A 19,287-nucleotide genomic window follows, 5' to 3' on the forward strand; every position below is an offset into this window, starting at 1 on the left:
CCTGCGGGGGCCTTGTCGCACCCTGTGGGACTCTGTTGCACCCTAAGGGACCCTGTCAAACTCTGGGGGCCCTGTCGCACCCCGTGGGACCCTGTCACACCCTGAAGGCCCTGTCGCACCCTGTGGGACCCTGTCGCACCCTGGGGGACCGTGTCACACCTTGTGGGACTGTGTCACATGCACCTTGTGGGACCCTGTTGCACCCTATGCTTCCTACAGAATTGCCAGGAATGGGGGGTGTTCTGGACAGGAGTTTATTTTCAGAAAATCAGATCCAAATTACTGAAGGTGATCAGTCTTTCCCTGTGATTCTACAGTCACTTGGGGTTTCTGCAGAGCCCGTGTGTGTGTGCGTGTGTGTGTGTGTGAGTGAGTTGGGAGGCGGGGTATTTCTGAGACATCAGCGTGGGTTATACAGCAATCCAAGGTATCAAGGTTACTTTTAACAACTGCTGACACTGTCACTTTTTTGTTACTGGTTGTTCAATTTTAACAAATAACTCTTATTATTGTTCTTTTTCTCTCTCATAAAAGTGAAGACAAGAATAGTTAAGTTTTAATAGCAGGTAATCGAGCAGAAGTCAGTATCAAAGGCCATAGTTTCTCTCCACAAAGGAGCAGTGACTTGGTGGCGATGTGGGCTTGGGAACAGATGGTCAGTGCCTGAGCAGGGATGGGGACACAGACCGTGTTGAGGGAGCAGGAGTTAGACAGCATCTTCGGGGAGGCCTGACCACAGACTGAGCCGCCACCAGAGGCCCTTCCTTGGTCCGTGTGGACAGAGAGAGCTGGGAGGCGGTAGAAGGCTTCATGTGAGAGTACAGTGACAGGTGCACGGGGAGGAAGTCGTTCTGATCATGAGAGACAGCCTGGCCCCAGTAGAGTCAAGGGGGTGGCTCAGTTGTACGGCTGGTCCCACAGCTGGAGAGAGATGTCCCACAGCTGCAGAGGGGCTGGTCCCAGGAATGGAAAGGGGGTGGTGGGAGCAAGGAGGTGGAGGGTTCAGGTGTCTGTTCTGAGGGCTGAGAACCAGGAGTTCAGACGGGCCAGGTGGGGCTGGGAGTCAGTGGGTTTTAGGCACAGACACAGCAAAGACAGAGATCATACATGCACATGACATGATTATATCTCCATATGTAAATATATGTTAACATCTATTGAAAAGATTTGTATAACTTCGCAAATAAAGACCTCACTGTTCAGACTTTTAAGACTTCACATCTGAATGTCTGGAACCAAAAAAAGAAAAATTCAGATAAGGTTGAATTCCTTACTACCTGAGTTCACCTTTCCTATAGATGCCATTTTTTCAGAGCGACTCGGGATGAAAGTATCATTCACTGAAATTCAGTGGAGGCAATTATGTGGGAATCACGAAGGGAGGTGTCGAGAGGTTTAGCCCTGCTCTGAAGGATGCGGCATCCTGAAATTCTGTCCCACCTGTAACATGGTGTTCAAGGCCTCACACAACGTGGCCGCTGGCCCCCGCAGCCGCCTCCTCGGTCCGGCTTGCCTCACCCCGTTCCACCCGACTGAGCCTGGAGGGACCCCTCGCTCGCGTGCTCTCCCTTTTACCGTTCGGCTGCAAGGGAAACTCTGGTGTCTGTGTTCTAGGTTTTCTGAGGCCCCCACTGCACCCACAAAGTTAAGTGTCCTGCACCTGGGGTTTTTCAAACGCCATGCACACCTCTCGTGCTGGGTCAGGACTCTGTTTAGGTGGGGACTCTACCGTGCACATATTACAAAGAATCTGTATAGCCAGTAGTCAGTAATCCTTCTGTTGCCCTGTGTGGATTTTCACCTGGTAGACTGTGAGCCCCTGAAGCCAGCATTGTCCTGTTCTCTGCCCCCAGCTCAGAGCTGGAGGGGGTGCAGGAAGGACGAAGGAGAGCAGGAGAGAGACCGGGAGACAGAGACAGGGACATTGGTCACACCAATGGGTCACGCGGCTTTTCTGGGCAAAGCTGCCGTGGAAGTGAGAACCCTGTTAGCTAGCTGAGATCAGTACCATTACGTTTAGTGATGTGGGCTGTATTTCATTTTCAACAAAGTTTAATGTCATTACAATGACCAGAAGTAATATTAACTCACCTTAAATACATACAGGGAGCGTGAAGAGAATTGCAGTGTTTAAAGAAGAGCGTACTCTCTGGCTTCCAATATTTAACCAAAGACTTAAAAATTAAAACCAGTCCGCATGAAGGCAGGAAACCGCAGCACCTTCTATTTGGGGCAGGTGCGTCAGTCTTCCTGGAAGCCGTCTCTGCGTCTGAGGACCGGAGTGGTAACGCGGCCGGCACCGCGAGCCTCCGGTCTCCGCACGGTCTCTTTAATTAAAACCGTCTGTGTAAATTTGTCCCCAAGAAAGAGTGGAAATGCTAAAGGGTTTCTGGGTTTCCTGCTTCACGGCCTGTGCCGACTTGATGAAAACCGGGAAGCCGACTTTCTGAGAACGTGATGAACTTCTTTCCGTATTAAAGGGCTCTTGTGTGTCTGGGGAGGAACTCCCTTAACGTGCTCAGCTTGATGGGCGGGACCTGCCTACCGCCTTGTGCTGGCACTTCCCACACCTGCACGGGCCCTTGTACGCGCACCCACACACACCTGCTGCACACCTGCACAGGCACGCACGCTCACACACATATTGCACACCACAGGCCCGCGCACACCCACGCACACTCACACTGAACACCCCTGCGTGTCGCACACACAACACACATGTATGTGCCCCCTGCACACATTCCCACGTGTGTTCACCCCACACGTGTGCGCACACATCTCACACACATGTTCACTCACAGCCCACACGTGTGCACACATGTACCTGTGTTCACCCATGTGTGTGCACACACACGCACACACGTGGGCACACACATAAGCCATTCCAGTTGCTGTGGACACTGAGCTTAAACGGGGCCCTAAAAAGAGCAATGACCTCAATTTTTCTTAACACTGTTGCCACTTTTGCAACCCTGCAGCCGACCAGACAGGGATGTTGTTCGTCGGAGACGCCGTCCTGCAGGTCAGTATTTTAAACTTGAGCCTCCGCCCTGTTGTGTATTTTAAAGTGACAGTAATCGGTGATCATCCTCACAATTTTCAGCTCTCAATTTGTTGTCTACTCAGGTGAACGGCATTAACGTAGAACACGCGACCCATGAGGAAGTGGTGAGTGTGCCTCGTTTCTTATTTGTGTTCTTCTATCGTAACGGTTTTTCTCTCTAAGTTGTATTTCACTGAGTGCGTTCCTAGACACAGAGCTCCATAATTGGAAGGAAAGCTTAGAAAACTTAGTGAGGGTGCTCCCAGAGGACCTGCGTGAAAAGCCCAGCGTGGCAGCGAGGCGCGTCCCGTACGCTGTGTGACGGGTGCTCACGGGCTGAGCAGGGTGGAAGGAACTGCTCCTATTCCAACTGGGGGACTGAGTTCGGGGAGTGTGGACCCAGCCCCCGGGGCAGTGAGGACCGCTGGCTTGCTGGAGCACGCTGGTGTGTAACGTGGGCAGACCGGGCAGGATGTCCCGTGACACACGCACCTGGTGACCGTCTGGGACAAGGGCTTGTCGACACGCACGTGCTCCAGCCTTCCTTCTGTGGGAGAGGACTTTGTCCAGGTCAGGTCAGGTGCAGGATGCCAGCAGGGGTGAAATGAACATCCACGTGAAGTTGGGCACGGAGAAGCCCTATGTGCTCACGTGTGGCTGCGGCCAGGACGGCACCAAGGTGGGGAGGCGTTTAAGCTGGCTCTTGAAACCGAGAAGGTGGGGGACGGGTGGGTGGTGCGGTCAAGTGCAGAGCAGGGGCGGTCACGGGGGGCGAGGCGGGAAGGAACGCCTCCCCCAGAGGTGTCGGTGCCCCCCACAGGGACTTTACTCTGCACGTTACAGGGAACCAAGCATAATGTATTACTGTCCCTGGGAAGGGTCGGCGTGCGTCCATCCATCAGTGTTTATCTTTCCAAGAAGCCACCTCCTGGCTCACGTAGGGCAAAGTCCGCTGATGCGGTCCCCCTGAACTTCCACGACACTGGCACAGAGTCCCCAGTAATCTCAGCCCGTGAAGAGTTGTTCGCCATCCCCCCTCCTCGCTCGGGGCCCTGGACCTGTGCCAGGTGTGGGGAAGGCGCTCACACTGGGGATAAACGTGTTTCTTGGTCTCAAGCGACGTTCTCTGCAAAGGTTTTGTTAGGGTGAAGAAGCCCATGACTCGGGGGGGGGGCCTTGTGCACCACAGTGACCCCTCCTCGGTCCAGCATTCATCCAAGAAACCAATTCTTGAGTAAACGAGGTGCATACCTTGTAAACAGAGATATTCTAATATTTGACACAAATATACTTTTAAAATCACACTATCAAATTATATGTCTGCCTCCTTTTTTATTTTAGAGAGAGTGTGTCAGGGAGAGAGACCGAGGGAGAGGGCAGGAGAATCCCAAGCAGGCTCCACACCATCAGCACAGAGCCCAATGTGGGGCTTGAACCCACCAACCCTGAGATCAAGACCTGAGCCAAAATCAGGAGTCAGACGCTCAACTGCCTGAGCACCCCCAGGACCCCCACGTCTACATTCTTAGGTGACAGAAAACACGTGATTGCAACACTGCTAATGAGACAGATTCCATTGTTCAGGTTCATAAAGTTCATAAAAATATTAAATTTGTGAAGACCTCAGAAATCATAGTCTCACACGCTCGCCTGAAGAGTGAATTCTAGCTTCAGTTAATTCTAAAAGGACAAATGTCGGTTTTGCTCAACACAAAGGATCCACAAAATGAATCGTAATCACCCGCATTCTGCCCAAGCTTTGGAAGAGTTCTGATACGTGATGGGGACAGAAGTCTGTTTATTTCCACGTAATGCGTCTGTGGGAATAAACATGCAACTTTCCCTCTTTCTAATACACTGTGTATTTTTTTCCACGTCGACGTCTGTCATCAGAACTGCCATGGCAGGGAGTAAGTGTCCTTGGGCACGTGTGTGCGTTGGGCGCGTTCTGAGACCCGTCACCCGAGAAAACGGAAAGTCAGAGCCTGACACCCGCCTTCGGAGCTAGGAGGTGCCTGGAGAGGAGGTGACTGCTCACGCAGCGGGTCCCCGGCCACGCGGGTCAGCGAGGAGCGGGGGCCGTGGTGGGTGTGCAGGCAGAGCTCATGGCAGTCGAGGGCTGGAGCAGGGTCTGTGCTGTCCGGACCGCGTGACGGGTTTCATTTTTCCGCAACAGGGTCAGAAACCGTAGAAGACCTCTCCGATTTGTGATCAGATGTTACTTGTGGTCTCACGTAGCAGACTGAGTTCTCAGGTGCTGCGAACACACGGATGAAAATTGCCGTAATCAGTAAAAATTCACTAACTTCCAGAGCCTCCTATTTAAGTTGAAATTAGTCCTTTTTGTACATATTTCAGTCATCGGTAGGACTTTTGTTCTCACGGAGGCCTCGGGACAGTTTCTAAGTTCAGGTGGGTTTGAACGTAACCCACAGAAATAAAGTCAACTACATGTTGAGGACAAAACAAAGAAAACGGGGTGGCGGGTCCCTTGTCCCGGCTGTGCCGCCACAGTCTGCCCCAGGGGTGAGCCAGGACAGAAGGGTTTCCCTGAGAGCGGACACTCGCTTCCCCCAGGTCACCCACGACAGATATGCGTGGGACGTCTTTTACGCCTGATACTATGGCATCGGATCATGCGGAACGAGGCCTCCACCCTCAGGGTTGAGTGTGGTCTGACGGGGGAGCGAAAGCTGCACCCCTGCTGGCGGCGAGCCACCCGATCCTGTGTCTGCTCTCAGCTCCTGGGAGAGACACTGAGCCCTTGAGATGCCTGTCACCCCGTCCCAGGGGCGTCGCCCTCTGCCTCCTTGCGCAACCCCCCACATATTCTCTTCAGGGGTCGGGGGTTACAGTGCCCTCTGTCCTGCTCCCATGAGGACCTGCCCAGAAGCTCTGATGCCGTGAACTGACAGAAGATTCCAGCAGCCTTCCCATCTTGTGGGAAGGAGCGTTAGAGCTGGATGGAGAGACAGGCTAAAATGCATGGATGGACGACAGACAGACAGACGGATGGATGGGTGGATGGATGGACGGACGCGATTAGATTAGATAGATAGATGATAGATTGTAGATAGATAACAGATGATAGATAGATAGATAGATAATAGATGGTAGATGATTGGTGGAAGATTCCATGATAGAAGTAGATAGGTAGGTGATGGAGATGAGTGATGGGTAGGTTGACAGACAGGTAGAGATAACTTGATGACAATACTCTCTCACTCCTGAGTTGGAAAGTTGCGGGGGAGGTGGTTCTCAACCCCACGGCACACTGGACTCAGCCAGCACCACACAGAGATTTCACTAGATGCCTTAGGGTCAGCATGATTCCTCCCGAACGTCCAGACCTCTTAATCAGTAGAGTTCAAAATCAAGGAGTGGGAAATAAAACTTGTGATTGTGTCGTGGTTGTGGTTTACGAGCGAGGTGTCACGTGGCCGTGGAAGGAGCCGTGGTAGTCGAGAGTCCTGTTCACGGGCTCACCTCTTCCACCAAGACCCGGTCCAGCCCGGTCCCCAGGGGTAGTGGGGCGGGTGACAGGCAAGCCTCGGTGGACAGTTACTGTGTGTTGTGGCTCGTTGGCCCGAGGTCGATCACCGAGACCCTGCCAGAGCCCGGGGACCAGCCTGCTCTCCCAAGGAGCCTTTTCAGGACGAGAGCATATGTATTAGCAGATACGGTTTTCCTGACGTGGCTTTAGTCCCACACCCGAGGGTGTGCGTGTGATTGTCCTGTTGGCCTCCCCCAGGAGCCGCCTACAGGGCCTGTCTGCACGGACCCCCCGCCCCTTCGGATCTTGGGCCGTGCTGCCTGGGTTGCTGAGCCCTTACGTGGCGGCCGTGTGACTACGGTGCTGAGCCTTGTCACGATCGGCCGTCTGGAAAGCGCAGATGGGGCTGATGTCCCGTCAGGATCCACAGAGACCTCCGGGGGTTTGGTAGGCTTCCTCGCCGTAGGGGTGCAACCTGCAGCAGTTTGTCCTTCGGCCGGAGTGTCTGACCTGCCCCAGGCCACCAGCAAAGCCCATGGGCGTCCCAGGCTTGCACGTGTTTGTGGGGTCGTTTCTCTCTCCCTCACATCACCAGGTCCTCCAGGGTGCTGCCTCGCTTCCCCCAAGTTGGATAAGCATGGTGTCCCCACGTAGCAAACCACGATGCCCCCTGAGAGGCCCCGGGTCCTGTGGAGCAGAGACCGACAGGTCGCTGGCATGGCCCCAGTGCTGCCCTCCGAAAGCAGGCTGTTTCTGCCAACAGCTGGAACCTACAGACGAGGGAAGGTCGCTGTGCCGGTGGAGGGCGTCACTTGCCACGGAGCAGAGCGCACCTGGACGGCAGTGGGGATTGCAGCTGGGGTTCCGTGTGTTTGCCAGCGTGGCTGGTTTTCTGGGGTGTGAAAGTGGTGGAGGGAATCCCCACGTGTCCTATCGGAGGCTGGCTTCCTCCAGAGTGACAGAGGATGACAGATACTTTCTGCTGTCATCTCAGAACATGATCTATCATGTTCTAACTCAGAAGGAAGGAAAGGTTTTTCTCAAACCTCCCTGATCTTACACACAAACCAATCAGGCCCCCAATCGATTACCTCAAACCACACTTTGTTCTTGCCAAATTATGAACCACCGACTATTATTTCAAGGATTGTTTTAATGATGGGTACTGTTTTGGGGTTCTAGTAGAGAAACAGAGCCATCGAGGGAGATACTGGATTTCTGTGTGTGTGTGTGTGTGTGAGAGAGAGAGAGAGAGAGAGAGAGAGAGAGAGAGAGAGACGGACCGACACACAGACGGGGAGAGACAGAGAAGGAGGGAACTCTGGAGGTCAGAGCTTGAGGCTTGAAGCTCTCAGGCAGAATTTGTGGCTTCCGCTAATAGAAATGTTTTCTTCCTCAGAATCCTCAAATTTTATCTTAAAGCCTTCAACTAATTAGATGAGGCCCACCTGCAGTATGGAGGGTGACCAGCTCTACTCAAAGTCCCTGACTGCAGACATCAGTCACATCCACGAAATACCTTTACAGCAACACCTAGGTAGCTGGGTACCGTAGCCTACCCAAGTGGACACATAAAGCTATTAACCAACTGTGACATATTGCTATACGATTATCGTTAAAATATATATATAAAGGAGGGGCGCCTGGGTGGCTCACTCGGTTGAGCGTCCGACTTCAACTCAGGTCACGATCTCACACTCCATGAGTTCGAGCCCCACGTGGGGCTCTGTGCTGACAGCTCGAGCCTGGAGCCTGCTTCGGATTCTGTGTCTCCTGATCTCTCTGCCCCTCCCCCGCCCCGTGCTCTGTCTCTCAAAAATAAACATTAAAAAAAATTTAATAAAAAATGGATTATCTCTGTTTGAATGATACATTAGCAGAGTCTGTTACTTTGAGTTGTGAGGAAAATATTGGGAATATAATTATGGGATACACACGAATAGTTCTCTCATGGCTCAGAATGACAGTTACACATGCGGAAGGAGGGCCCAGGGGCAGCCCCTTAAATCTCCCACATTCGAATTCAGGAAAGAAATCTCGGCGGGGGCGTGGGGGGGATGGCGTGGGATCCTGGAGGCGAGTGGACAGTGTGACGTTACCGCCCGGGCCGGGCATCTGAGACGTCCCTGGAGGCACAGAGGAGGACGGCTGTAGAGCTTGGCGGGCAGAGGCCGCCTCAGGGGAGTCAGCGAGGGTAGCCTGCCTGGGGGCCGACAGTGTTTGCCAGCGTTTTCTTCCAAGGGCAGCGGGACGAGGTGCTGGGGGGGGGGGGGGGGCGCCGTGGGCTGTTCCTGCTCCAGGGCCGCTCACCAGGCGCAGGTGCAGCCTCCGGGGTGGGGGATCCCTGGGCTGACGCACGCCCAGAGCGGGGGGTGGTGACCTGCAGCTGACTGACCTCAGGGAGAGGAGGTGACCTCGGGGTTCAGCCGAGAGGAGACGAGGAGGAAGGTCCCCTCAGGGAGCGGGGATGAGGACGCAGCCTCACGCGCTCAGAGCCCCCCTAGAATGAGGCCACGAGGATGGCACGAGGCTGATCGGCCACTTGTGTCCCTCCGGCCACGCGGTGCCGCCTGCACCACAGGACCGATGGTCAGCGGTGGCCGTGATGCCAGAGGGTGAGGGGTCAAGGGGTGCAGTGACGGGTCCGGGAATCGGAGCTGCACGAAGAGGGTGAGGCGTCACATGGGGCCACCCGGAGCGGCAGGTACCGTGGAGGACACATGGGGTGCAGACACCCCGGGAGCTCGGCAAGGTCAGGCATAGGACCCTGTGAGCGCGGCCGGCCAGGCGACCCGACCTCAGGGAACAGAGGAGGCCCGGGGAGGGCCAGGCTGGGCTGGAGCCTGTGAGCATGCGCGCGCGCCCCAGCCCCGCGCGCGCCCCAGCCCCGCGCGCGCCCCAGCCCCGCGCGCACAGGGACTGGTTTTCTCTGCCCTGCGGGCCTCGTGCATGGAGGCGAGTGTGCGAGACGCGGCGGATAATTCGCGCTGATGTCTCAGCTCACCTGCCCTGCGCCACTTTCCAGCCCCTGGTGTGGACGGAGGGAGGGTTTGTGCCCACGTTCCCATGCGGTGCCTCTGGCCCCTGGGTGCCCTTAGCAGGTGGGCCCGTGGAGGTGATGGGGGTTCAGTCAGGTCATGGGCGGGTCCCGGGGTGGGATCAGTGTCCCTGCCAGGAGAGACGCTCGAGCTCACGCCGCCCACCGTTCACACCGTCCGTGGCTGGGGAGGAGCCTCACGGGTGTCCAGCCCCGCTGGCCCCTGACCTTAGGCTCTGGCCTCTGACCCTGGCAGATAAACTTCTGTTGTGGAAGCTCCCCACCAACGCGCTAAGACCCCGGGGGTTTGAATGGCTTGAGTGGCTTTTGTTAAACGCTCGGGAAAATTCGGGGTGCCTGGGGGGACCAGTCGGTTGAGCATCCGAATCTTAACTTAGGCTCAGGTCATGATCTCATGGTTTGTGGGTCGGAGCCCCGAGTCAGGCTCTGTACGGACACCACGGAGCCTGGAGCCTGTTTGGGATATTCTTTCTCTCTCTCTCTCTGCCCCTCTCCTGCTCACATGTTCTCGCCCTCAAAAAATAAAAAGCTAAAAAATTAAAAAATAAAAAAGCTTGGAAAATTCATGCGGAAGTTGAATCTTTCCTTAAAAGGAAAGGTCCCTGACATGGCTGCAGGAAGCTGAGGGCACAGGTGGGAATCTGAAGCTGGAGTCTGCAGCCCCCAGCTGCCCTGTGGGGGTGGGACCGATGTGCCCCAGGGTCAGTGACGCAGGAGGAGAGGAGACTCTGATTAGATGCACAAGGCAGTTGTGTGTCGCTCTGGGTGGCAAGGAGCCATCCGACCTCCAGGCTGCAGTCAGGTGTCTGCCCCTGCACCTGTCAGTCTTCCGGTGATGTCTTGAGGGGAGAGATGGTCTTGGAGCCCTTTGGTGAGCGTGGAGGCATTAATGACGAGTGTCCCAGACGGTTTTTTTATTGTTGGACGAGCGCAAGCAGGGAAGGGGCAGAGGGGGGAACAGAGAACCTGGAGCAGGCTTGGGGCTGACAGGCTGATAAGCAGTGAGCCGGATGTGGGGCTCGAACTCACGAACCGCGAGATCACGATCTGAACCGAGGTTAACCGACCGAGCCCCCCAGACGCCCCCGTTCGCAGACATTTCTGAACACGCACACAAGCCTTGCACCAAACTGGGGAAGACGCACAATGAAGCGGAGCCTTCGTGGCCCCCACGTGGGCGTCCAGAGCATCGCGGTGGGCAGAGGGGGGGAGGGGGCCCCGTGTGCCGCTGAAAGTGCTGAATTCCTTCAGGCCGCTTGCCGCACGCCTCACTGTCCTGCACACAACATCACCTTGTCCGAAGTGGTGTCTCTTGAGGGGCCTCGTGAACCACACACAAGGGCAGACTCACGGAAAGGTGCAGCGGGTTCTTTGGGGTTAATCAGTCTCCGCTAAACAGGTAGGAGACGTCAACGCTTGGACGCGTGTCGTGTCCAGAAAGCCTCGTGCGTGGTATTCGATCTGTGACGGCTGCAGGTGTTTACGTAGGTGGGGTGTGTGCGTCTCCTTCAAGAAGAGTCTGGAGAGGCCGCTGAAGGTGGCCACCTGCATGCACAGATCTGGGGCTGTTCCATCCAGGGGACGCTCGCTCTTTGAAGTTTAAAGCCACACGAGCTCAGGACGTCTCGGGGGCCTCGGTGCCCTTCCTCGGATGTGGTGGAGTGTCTGCGACCCCACCTGCATTCGGGGAGGAGCCGCTGCTTAGGGCCGGGTGGCCGGTGGCCGTCTCTCGGGTCAGACGGAGAGAACATAGTGGCGAGGTTCCCACAGATGCATCAGGGCCTGCTGAGGCCTGTCCGCGAGCAGAGGCCGGTGCTAGGTGCTCCCAGGCCCCCCTCCTGGTCTGGGGGCTCTGACCCCTACCATGAGCTCCCAAGTGACTTGGTCCTACGCTGTGTTTGAAGGTGGGTTTGGACCTCGTCCCTGGCAGTGGACGTGTCCCGTGTGCACCTATCCGGAGAGCAGGTCCGACGAGGCGGCTATGGAAGGGATGGCTAGGTGTCCACCCACCTTGACCAAGTGTGAGCAGAGGCAAAGCCACAGGACCGTGTGGTTTAATCCTTACAGGGTCGGTGTGGCCCGAGTGAGGCGGGAGGCCATCAATGCATGGCCACGGGGAATGAGGGAGGACATGGAAGGTGTGGGAGGGATGCCGCAGAGGTGAGTCTGCAGCCCGGAGTATTTAGGGGGAATTCGGGGCCTGGGTGTGAGGTCAAGGTCGAGGTGACGCAGGCCACCGGCAGGCGTGGTCCCAGGTCCACTGGGGTGGAGGTGCTGGTGCCCGGTGGTCGTTGTCACGGCGGACAAGGGCTTTTGTGTGGCTCTCAGGGCCGTGCAGGGGACGACAGCAGGTGTCTGAGAGATCTGGACTTGGGGGTGACAGAGCCGAGTGCGAGCCCGTAGGGTCCCCACGCCGGCCGGACAGCTGACCACCGGCCCTGATTGGGCCTGACCTGGAGTGCCCCAGCCGTGCACCCGCGTGATCCCAGGCTCCGGAGCAGCCACGTCACGTCTGCCTCAACACCAGTGAGCGCGCTGAGCACGGGAAGCTGACCGGACGTGGGCGGAAGCAGAGCCCCGTGGTGGGGATGCGTTGGCACAGGGAGGGGCGCCCGCTCCTCCCTCCAGAATTGTGCTTCAGACCCGGAGCAGGGCTGGTGGTCAGCCGTGTCTCAGCTGCGTGGCGGTGTGCGTTTTGCCGGCGTCTGACGCTTGGGTCTTTGTGCCAATACATTGAGTCCTCACCTGACTTGACCTTCGGGGAGACGGCCCGTGTGGTGGGCGGGGAGCCCGGTCTGGTTGAATGCAGGCTCGCCCCTGCTGGCGTGCACGAATGTCCGTGTAGATGGCTCGCCCCTGCTGGTGTGCACGAGCGTCCGTGTAGACAGCTTGCCCCTGCTGGTGTGCACGAGTGTCCGTGTAGACGGAATGCAGGAAGCATGCACGAACATCTGTGTAGACGGCTTGCCCCTGATGGTGTGCACAAGCGCCCGTGTAGACGGCTCGTCCCTGCTGGTGTGCACAGGCTCCATGTAGACCTGAGCTCAGACCTCCAGGGGCCCACAGGCCCTCAGTGTCTCAGGAAATCACCGGCGTGGAATTCTTGGGAAGTAGGCCAGGTGTATAGGACTCTTGTTTTAATTCTGTGTTTGATCCTCTCCTGGTGGTAAAGTAGTTATTTTTTGTCGTGTTGACAGGTGCATCTTTTGAGAAACGCTGGCGACGAGGTGGCCATCACTGTTGACTATCTCAGGGAGGCGCCGGCATTTCTGAAGCTCCCATTAGGTAAGGGCGGCAGACCGTCGGGGCACTGTCCTCCCGCGCCTCGCTGTGTCTGCACAGGACACGGCACCGACAGGCATACGCCAGGTCCCCAGCACGGGTTCGGAGGCAGCAGGGGCACGGATAGACACCCTGCGTTTCCACGTCCGCAGCCCTTAGTGGAGGCATCCGACTACTGCGTGCGGATCAGTTGACTTCTGCGGGTGGGCTCGCTGATCACGCTTCCTGCGTGCGCACCGACACGTGTACGGGAAGTAAGGTTGTACCTGAAGTACCTGTGTAGACTTGGGAGATCCCCCGCGAGAGAGAAGACGGTAGTAAGGGCACGCTCTGAAGTGCCTGCCTCGTGCTCGTCTCCCGTACACGGCTGTGACCCAGTTTGGAGGCGATGGGTCGCCCGTCCATGCAGACGTTTTCGTCAGAGTTGTCACCATGACCCTCACGGACTCCGCCGCAGCCACATTTCTACAACAGGTGCAGAGTGGTTTAGTGGGGGCGGGGGTGCGGTCCTCTCAGCCAGAGGGGGCGTTAGGTACCATCGTGCCCGCAGGGGCTGTGACTCTGCTGGTGGCCCCTCGAGGTCCAGCTCTGGCAGGGCGGGTGCCCCGAGGACGGGGGTGGGTCCCACCCTCCGTGTCGTCCTGTGGAGGACCAGCGCCCGCCCTGGGCTGGCCACGTTCTCCGCGTTTTCTCTCCCTCTTCTCCCCGCAACCGCAGAAGCCTGTGGTGGGGGGGCCGGCGCAGTCCTCTGGGCGCGTCTGTGGTGGAAACCCGTCTTGCAGGAGGGCCCACGTTTGACAGAAAGTCATTGAACTCGGTCGACTTCTTACTTTCTCTCCCTGAGAACCTGAGCAAATCAGTTTCAGAATCCATTTTCCCGTCAGACCGCACCGGGGTAACCAGGCCACTATTCGCCTTTCTCGGGAAAATCGATACTCCTCCGTCAGTAAGATCCCTCGGGGTCTACGTTCTTAGGAGCCCAGCTCCTCGCAGTTCGCAGAGGGCTCCAAGGTCAAGAGGACAGGCCGCGGGGCTGTGGACGGAAAGGAGCGTGCCCCGAGCGGCAGGAAGTGGGAATGGTGACCATCAGACCAGTCTTTGGAAAAGTAAACACCACGCACAGCACTGCGTCGTGTCCCGTGGGGTCTGGGCAGACGTGCACGTGCACCTGTGAGGGGAGCGGCTCGGGGCAGCCCGTGTGCAGGTCCTGGAGCCAGCGGGGCGCTACTCCCGGGACAGACTGTCCGTTGCGGGGAAGGAGGGGGACGCCGGTCCCAGGGTGCGCTGTCCGTGGGGGAGGCAGGCGCCTCTGGCCCGAAGAGGGGACGCCACTACCTCCTGCCCACGGCCAGCTGCTCTGGGTCTTTGGGCTCAGGGGGTGCATCCGTGGGCACCTCCAGCAGTTTGGAGGAGAAGACAGGCTCGGGGGGGGGGGGGGGGGGGGGGCTGGTCCACTCGGCCACAGTAACAAAGCGCAGTGGCGGCCGGGACAGCAGACACTTCTTGCTCTGGCTTCTGGAGGCGGGACGTCTTAGGAGGACCTGGTTCATAGGCGCCTCTCCTCTCTGTGTCCTCACGTGCGGCGGGAGCCAGGGAGACCCTGGGGCCTTTTGGAAGCTCACCCATCACCTGCTTCAGGTGCCCCAACAACTTCCTGTCAGGGGCTCGGTTGAATTCCAAATTCAGCAGAGGAATTTGGAGGACACAAACGTTCAGTTCATAACAGAGGGGAGGTTCGGGTGAGATAGGGGATTTAGGGTGGCAGGTGGAAATGGAGAGGCAGGGGTGGCCTGTGGACTTCGTGTCCCCCCGCAGCACGGGGGCTGGAGAAGGGTCCGTCGTGTTTCTTCTGAATCGCACACAGAGTGAGTGGCTCTCGTGCAAAGAGCTTAGTCGCTTCTGGCCGCTCTGGGCTTCCGTTTCAGACTGTGAGCACATGCTACCAGGGTTTCACGGGGGTTCTTTCCAGCAGAACGTAAAGGCTAGCAAGTGTCGGACGTGCACTTGGGTGTCACGTATGTGGCATCGTGTTTGTGGAAGGTGGTCGGTTCGCAGCACTGTGCCACCAGGCGGGCCGTGGGTCCACCCTGTGGGTCGGCCTGCATATCTGTCCTGTAGGTGTTTTCCCGTGCGGATAGAGAGCTGATCCTGTAACGTTGCAGCAGGAGGAACGGGGTGGCGGGCAGGATCTGGTGCGTAGACGTTCGTGTTAGGGCTCCATCTGCCTTCTTCCAGGTGAGGTGACCTCCCGGCAGAGGGGGCGGCCGGGGTCTCCAGACCGCTTCTGATAACGCTACGGAAGCAGCAGAATCCAGGCAACCCCAGCAGCATCTTGAAGCCGGGGTGGGGGGAGGGAGTGCCCAGGGGAGTCAACAGGGAGCCTGTCCCCAGAGCCACCACAGGCCTGGGGTGGCCACGTGCCCCTGGCCGAGGGACCGACGGGGACCTCTGACCATCAGCCGGGGCACTGGAGACGTTTTGTTGAGAGATGCGACACAGCTGCGCGTAGCCAGCAGCCTCGTCACTTGCCCGGCTTTGCTGCCGATGTCCTGGCACAGCCTGGCTGAGTCCCGCTGGCCCTCGTGGTGGGCTCAGCATGCACGTCAGCACCCCCGTAAGGGTGCTCACGGCCCAGTGTGGGGGGCCAGCCAGCCGTGGCCTGGCAACAAGCCCCATGCGATCTGCCTGCCAGCCTTCCCACATGGCAAGGATGTTGAATTCTCTCTTGAGTCAATAAACGTCTATTCTTTATTTGGTTTCGTATAATCTTCAAAAGTTAAAACCTTACTATTCCAAAACACCGTAATCCCTCCGTAAATTCAGGCAGGTTCCTCTGGTAGGCCGCAGCAGGACGGCAACTCGCTCTTGCCTGCCCCACCCTCACCCCTGCACCGGGTCATCGGTGGAAGCCCGCCGTGCACTACAGCAGCGACTGGCGGTGCAAGGACACCAGGCCCGTGAGGACAGTGCCCGCTTTCGACACCTGACCGCCACGCTGGAGAGAAGATGAACGGCCGGTGACAGGAGTCAGCAGCCTCTCTCTCTCTCTCTCTCTCTCTCTCTCTCTTTTTTTTTTTTGCATAAATTCAGACTCTTAGTGTTTTTTTAAGATATAAGTCCCATAACACAACTTCCACTGTTTATTTTTTTATTTTTTTAACGTTTTATTTTCGAGAGAATGCAAGCAGGAGAGGGGCAGAGAGAGAGGGACAGAGGATCTGGAGAGGGTTCTGTGCTGTAGCACTGAGCCCGATGTGGGGCTTGAACTCGGGAACCAAGAGATCATGACCTGAGCTGAAGTCAGATGCTCAGCGGGCTGAGCCCCCCAAGTGTCCCCAAGATCCACTATTCAAAGTGCTCGTTCACTTGAGTGGTTTGTAGTGTTTTCCGCGTGCCACGCAGCCCTCAGAGTCCAGTCCCAGAGCCCTCCCATCACCCCAGAGAGGCCACAGCCCCTGGCCCGGCCCCATGGGCCCCCCTCCTGTGTCTGGGCTCTCCTGCTCCACACTCTCTGTGAAGGTGATCCGCACACGGTGTGGCCTCTGCGTCTGCGTCCCTCACTTGAGCTCCTGTTTTCCAGGCTGGCAGAGGCTGTAGCAGGTGTCAGCCCCCCTGTTCTGTTCTGTTCTATGAGGTCCCACATTGTGATCCCTGCTTCATCAGCGGACCGGGGTGGGGGGGGGGGGGAGCGGTGGGTGGTTTGTTTCCACCTTGGAGCCGCTGTGAATAATACGGACAAGAGCCTTCATACATGGGTTTTGTGTGGACATGTGTTCCTTCTCTGGGTGTTAGCTGCATGGGATTGCTGTGTCCTTCGGTCTTTCCGTGCATGACCCTGGGGGACCTTCTCGGCAGCCACCCCCTCATTAAACCCCACCCACCCTGCATGAGGGAGGCCAGTGTAATTTCCTAGGTGAGAGCTCGTTTTGTAGGCTAGAAGTTTCTATAAATATTTCTTGTAAGCTTTTTGTTGTATATTTTCTTTTTTAAATTTTCTTTATATTTATTTTTGAGAGAGACAGAGCACGAGCAGGGAGAGGGGAGAGAGGGAGGGAGACACAGAATCCCAAGCAGGCTCTAGGCTCCAGGCTCCGAGCTGTCGGCACAGAGCCTGACGCGGGGCTTGAGCCCACGAATGGTGAGATCGTGACCTGAGCCGAAGTCAGATGCCCCACCGACTGAGCCCCCAGGTGCTCCTGTTGTATATTTTCTAATGTTGAATTGTGACCCCAAGTTTATTTTTATCATTAGCAATTATTGACAACTGATCGTCCTGTAAATAATGGGCTTTACTGGTGGTGACCAAAACTGTATCACAACAGTTCGGATTTCCCTTCTCGGATGCTGTAGACGAAAACACACCGGTTTATCCGAAGTCAGTAGGATGACTGGCGGGGTGACCTACTCACGTTCCCGTTCGCTCCACGTCCTTTATTTTGCCCTCTGGGACCGGCAGTCGCGTGTCCTCTGGCCGCAGCGCTGTCCTGGGGCGCGGGGAGCTTGGAGGTGCAGGGAGCCAGGGCGGCGTTGTGTCACCGTGGCCTAGCGGAGCGCCCAGGCGGAGACGGCCCCAGGGCAGCGGGTTCGCGGGGGCTGGTCCAGGGAAGGAGGGGTGCGCTGGGGCGCCGTCTTTGGGGCCCAGAACAGCGCGCATTTCCCGAGTCCTTGGGGCTGCGCACGGCGCGCGCGGGAACGTGGTGTTCGGTGGGGAATCCAGGTCCTCATCGGTTCTGTAGGGATGGGGGAAGGGTGCGGGGGGTGGGGGCGTGGTGGCTGGTGGCCCAGGAGTCCCGCAGCGGCAGGCAGGGGTGGCGATAGTCGGCTGCAGAGCCCCGCGAGCCCGCCCGCAGCGAGAGGGCTGGTGACTTCGGAATGACTGCGTACGTGACGTCACCTGACCTTCAGTTTAATCTTAGGAAGTCGACCGAGCACCAGGCGTCTCCAGTGTTTGGGGGTTCCGGCTCCATATACTCCTTTCCTGCAGCAGGTGGGGGAGGGGGCACGCCACATCACGCGGTGATGGCTGGCGGCCGGCGTCTGTGGCAGATCGGCCGCGCCGTCCTCAGCACCCAGACGGTCACATGCCAGGACCCTGGATCGGCTCAGGGGTCCGTAGGGGGCTCCTCAGGGTAAAGCCTAGATGCCTGGTTCTCGTGGCCGGTGGACTTACGTGGACAGGTGTCCGTCTCCGTGTGGCCCCACCACAAAAATTAACAGACTGAACCTGTGAGTCACACGGGAGCTGCTCATGCTCCTACTGTGGCCAAAAATATTTGGGATCCGGTTGTCGGCGGATCTAGCTTTCTCTGCGAAGCTATTCTCAGACATCGGAAACAGCAGGAAAGCTTTCTCCTTCCCCTTGAAAATTCACCGTCGGCGTGAATTTTGTGGAGCTGATCATAAGCTCTGGTCGTGTGGCCCCGGAGGCCTGGAGGTGGGGCGTGTTCCCCTTTACCGGAACCAGGTGCTCCGGGTGTGAGCCCTCGGTCCCGAGAGGACTGCGGTCAGTGGGTGACAGACAGAGTCCCTCCAATTTCTTCCTCTGCGAAATGACGCTTGTAGTAAACACCCCCAGCAGAGGCACGTGTTTTGAAGCAGCAGGTGAAACCGCATTTACGAGGCACTTGGTTCAGTTCCCAAGAAATCATAAGGATGTTGATGACGGGGTGACCAACACAGGCTCATCTCTGTCCCTGCGTGGCCACCTCACGTGACTGACCCGCAGGGCGGGGGCCCTGATGCCGGTGGCTGGCGGGTTTGGGCCCCGTGTGGTGAGGAGGCTAGGGGACAGTGATTTATTGTCAGGAGCCTCAGATGTCTCTCTTTTCCAGGAAAGTCAGAAATCTGGTTGTTTTTTTTAAATTTCTCTTTAATGTTTATTTATTTTTGAGAGAGAGACAGAGCGTGACCAGGGGAGGGGCAGAGAGAGAGAAACACAAAATCCAAAGCAGGCTCCAGGCTCTGAGCCGTCAGCACAGAACCCGACGCGGGGCCCGACCTCACAAACCGCGAGATCGTGACCTGAGCTGAAGTCAGATGCCCAACTGATTGAATCACCCAGGCACCCTTATGAATTCTGAGATTTAATGTGATGTCTTGGTTTTTCTCAAGCAAAACCGATCTGTAGGTCAGCTTCAACTTTACCTTGCAGTTTGGTGTCTCTCCCTAATGCGATTTACTGCCCAACAATCGGCTGCTGGGGGTGCCCAGGGCACCTCCTTTCAGAAGGGCAGGGGTGGAGGTCACTCAGCCCCGTCTCTCCTTTCCTCTTCAGTTTTCGGAAGAGGAAACCGTAGCTCAGAATGGCTCCTGGCCCCAGACCTCTGCTCCCTGCCCAGACACGGGCTTTTTGTTTTCAGACCCACTGTGCACAAGCTTATCTGATTTATCTCTATGTTGTCCACTAATGCA

The 19,287-nt window shown here is 57.1% G+C and overlaps 1 protein-coding gene across 1 annotated transcript in view; it reads left to right on the plus strand.

The window, feature by feature from the left end:
- SNTG2 (syntrophin gamma 2) overlaps window positions 1-19,287 on the plus strand; it is a 179,580-nt gene that overhangs the window by 68,112 nt on the left and 92,181 nt on the right. Inside the window, exons 5-7 of the mRNA XM_078445075.2 lie at window positions 2,979-3,022; window positions 3,127-3,168; window positions 12,792-12,879. Of these exons, the coding sequence (XP_078301201.1) occupies window positions 2,979-3,022; window positions 3,127-3,168; window positions 12,792-12,879 (174 nt within the window). The remainder of the gene's footprint in view (window positions 1-2,978; window positions 3,023-3,126; window positions 3,169-12,791; window positions 12,880-19,287) is intronic.

Source organism: Panthera onca, chromosome A3 (genome assembly GCF_046562875.1).
Source record: "Panthera onca isolate mPanOnc1 chromosome A3, mPanOnc1 haplotype 2, whole genome shotgun sequence".
Taxonomy (NCBI): domain Eukaryota; kingdom Metazoa; phylum Chordata; class Mammalia; order Carnivora; family Felidae; genus Panthera; species Panthera onca.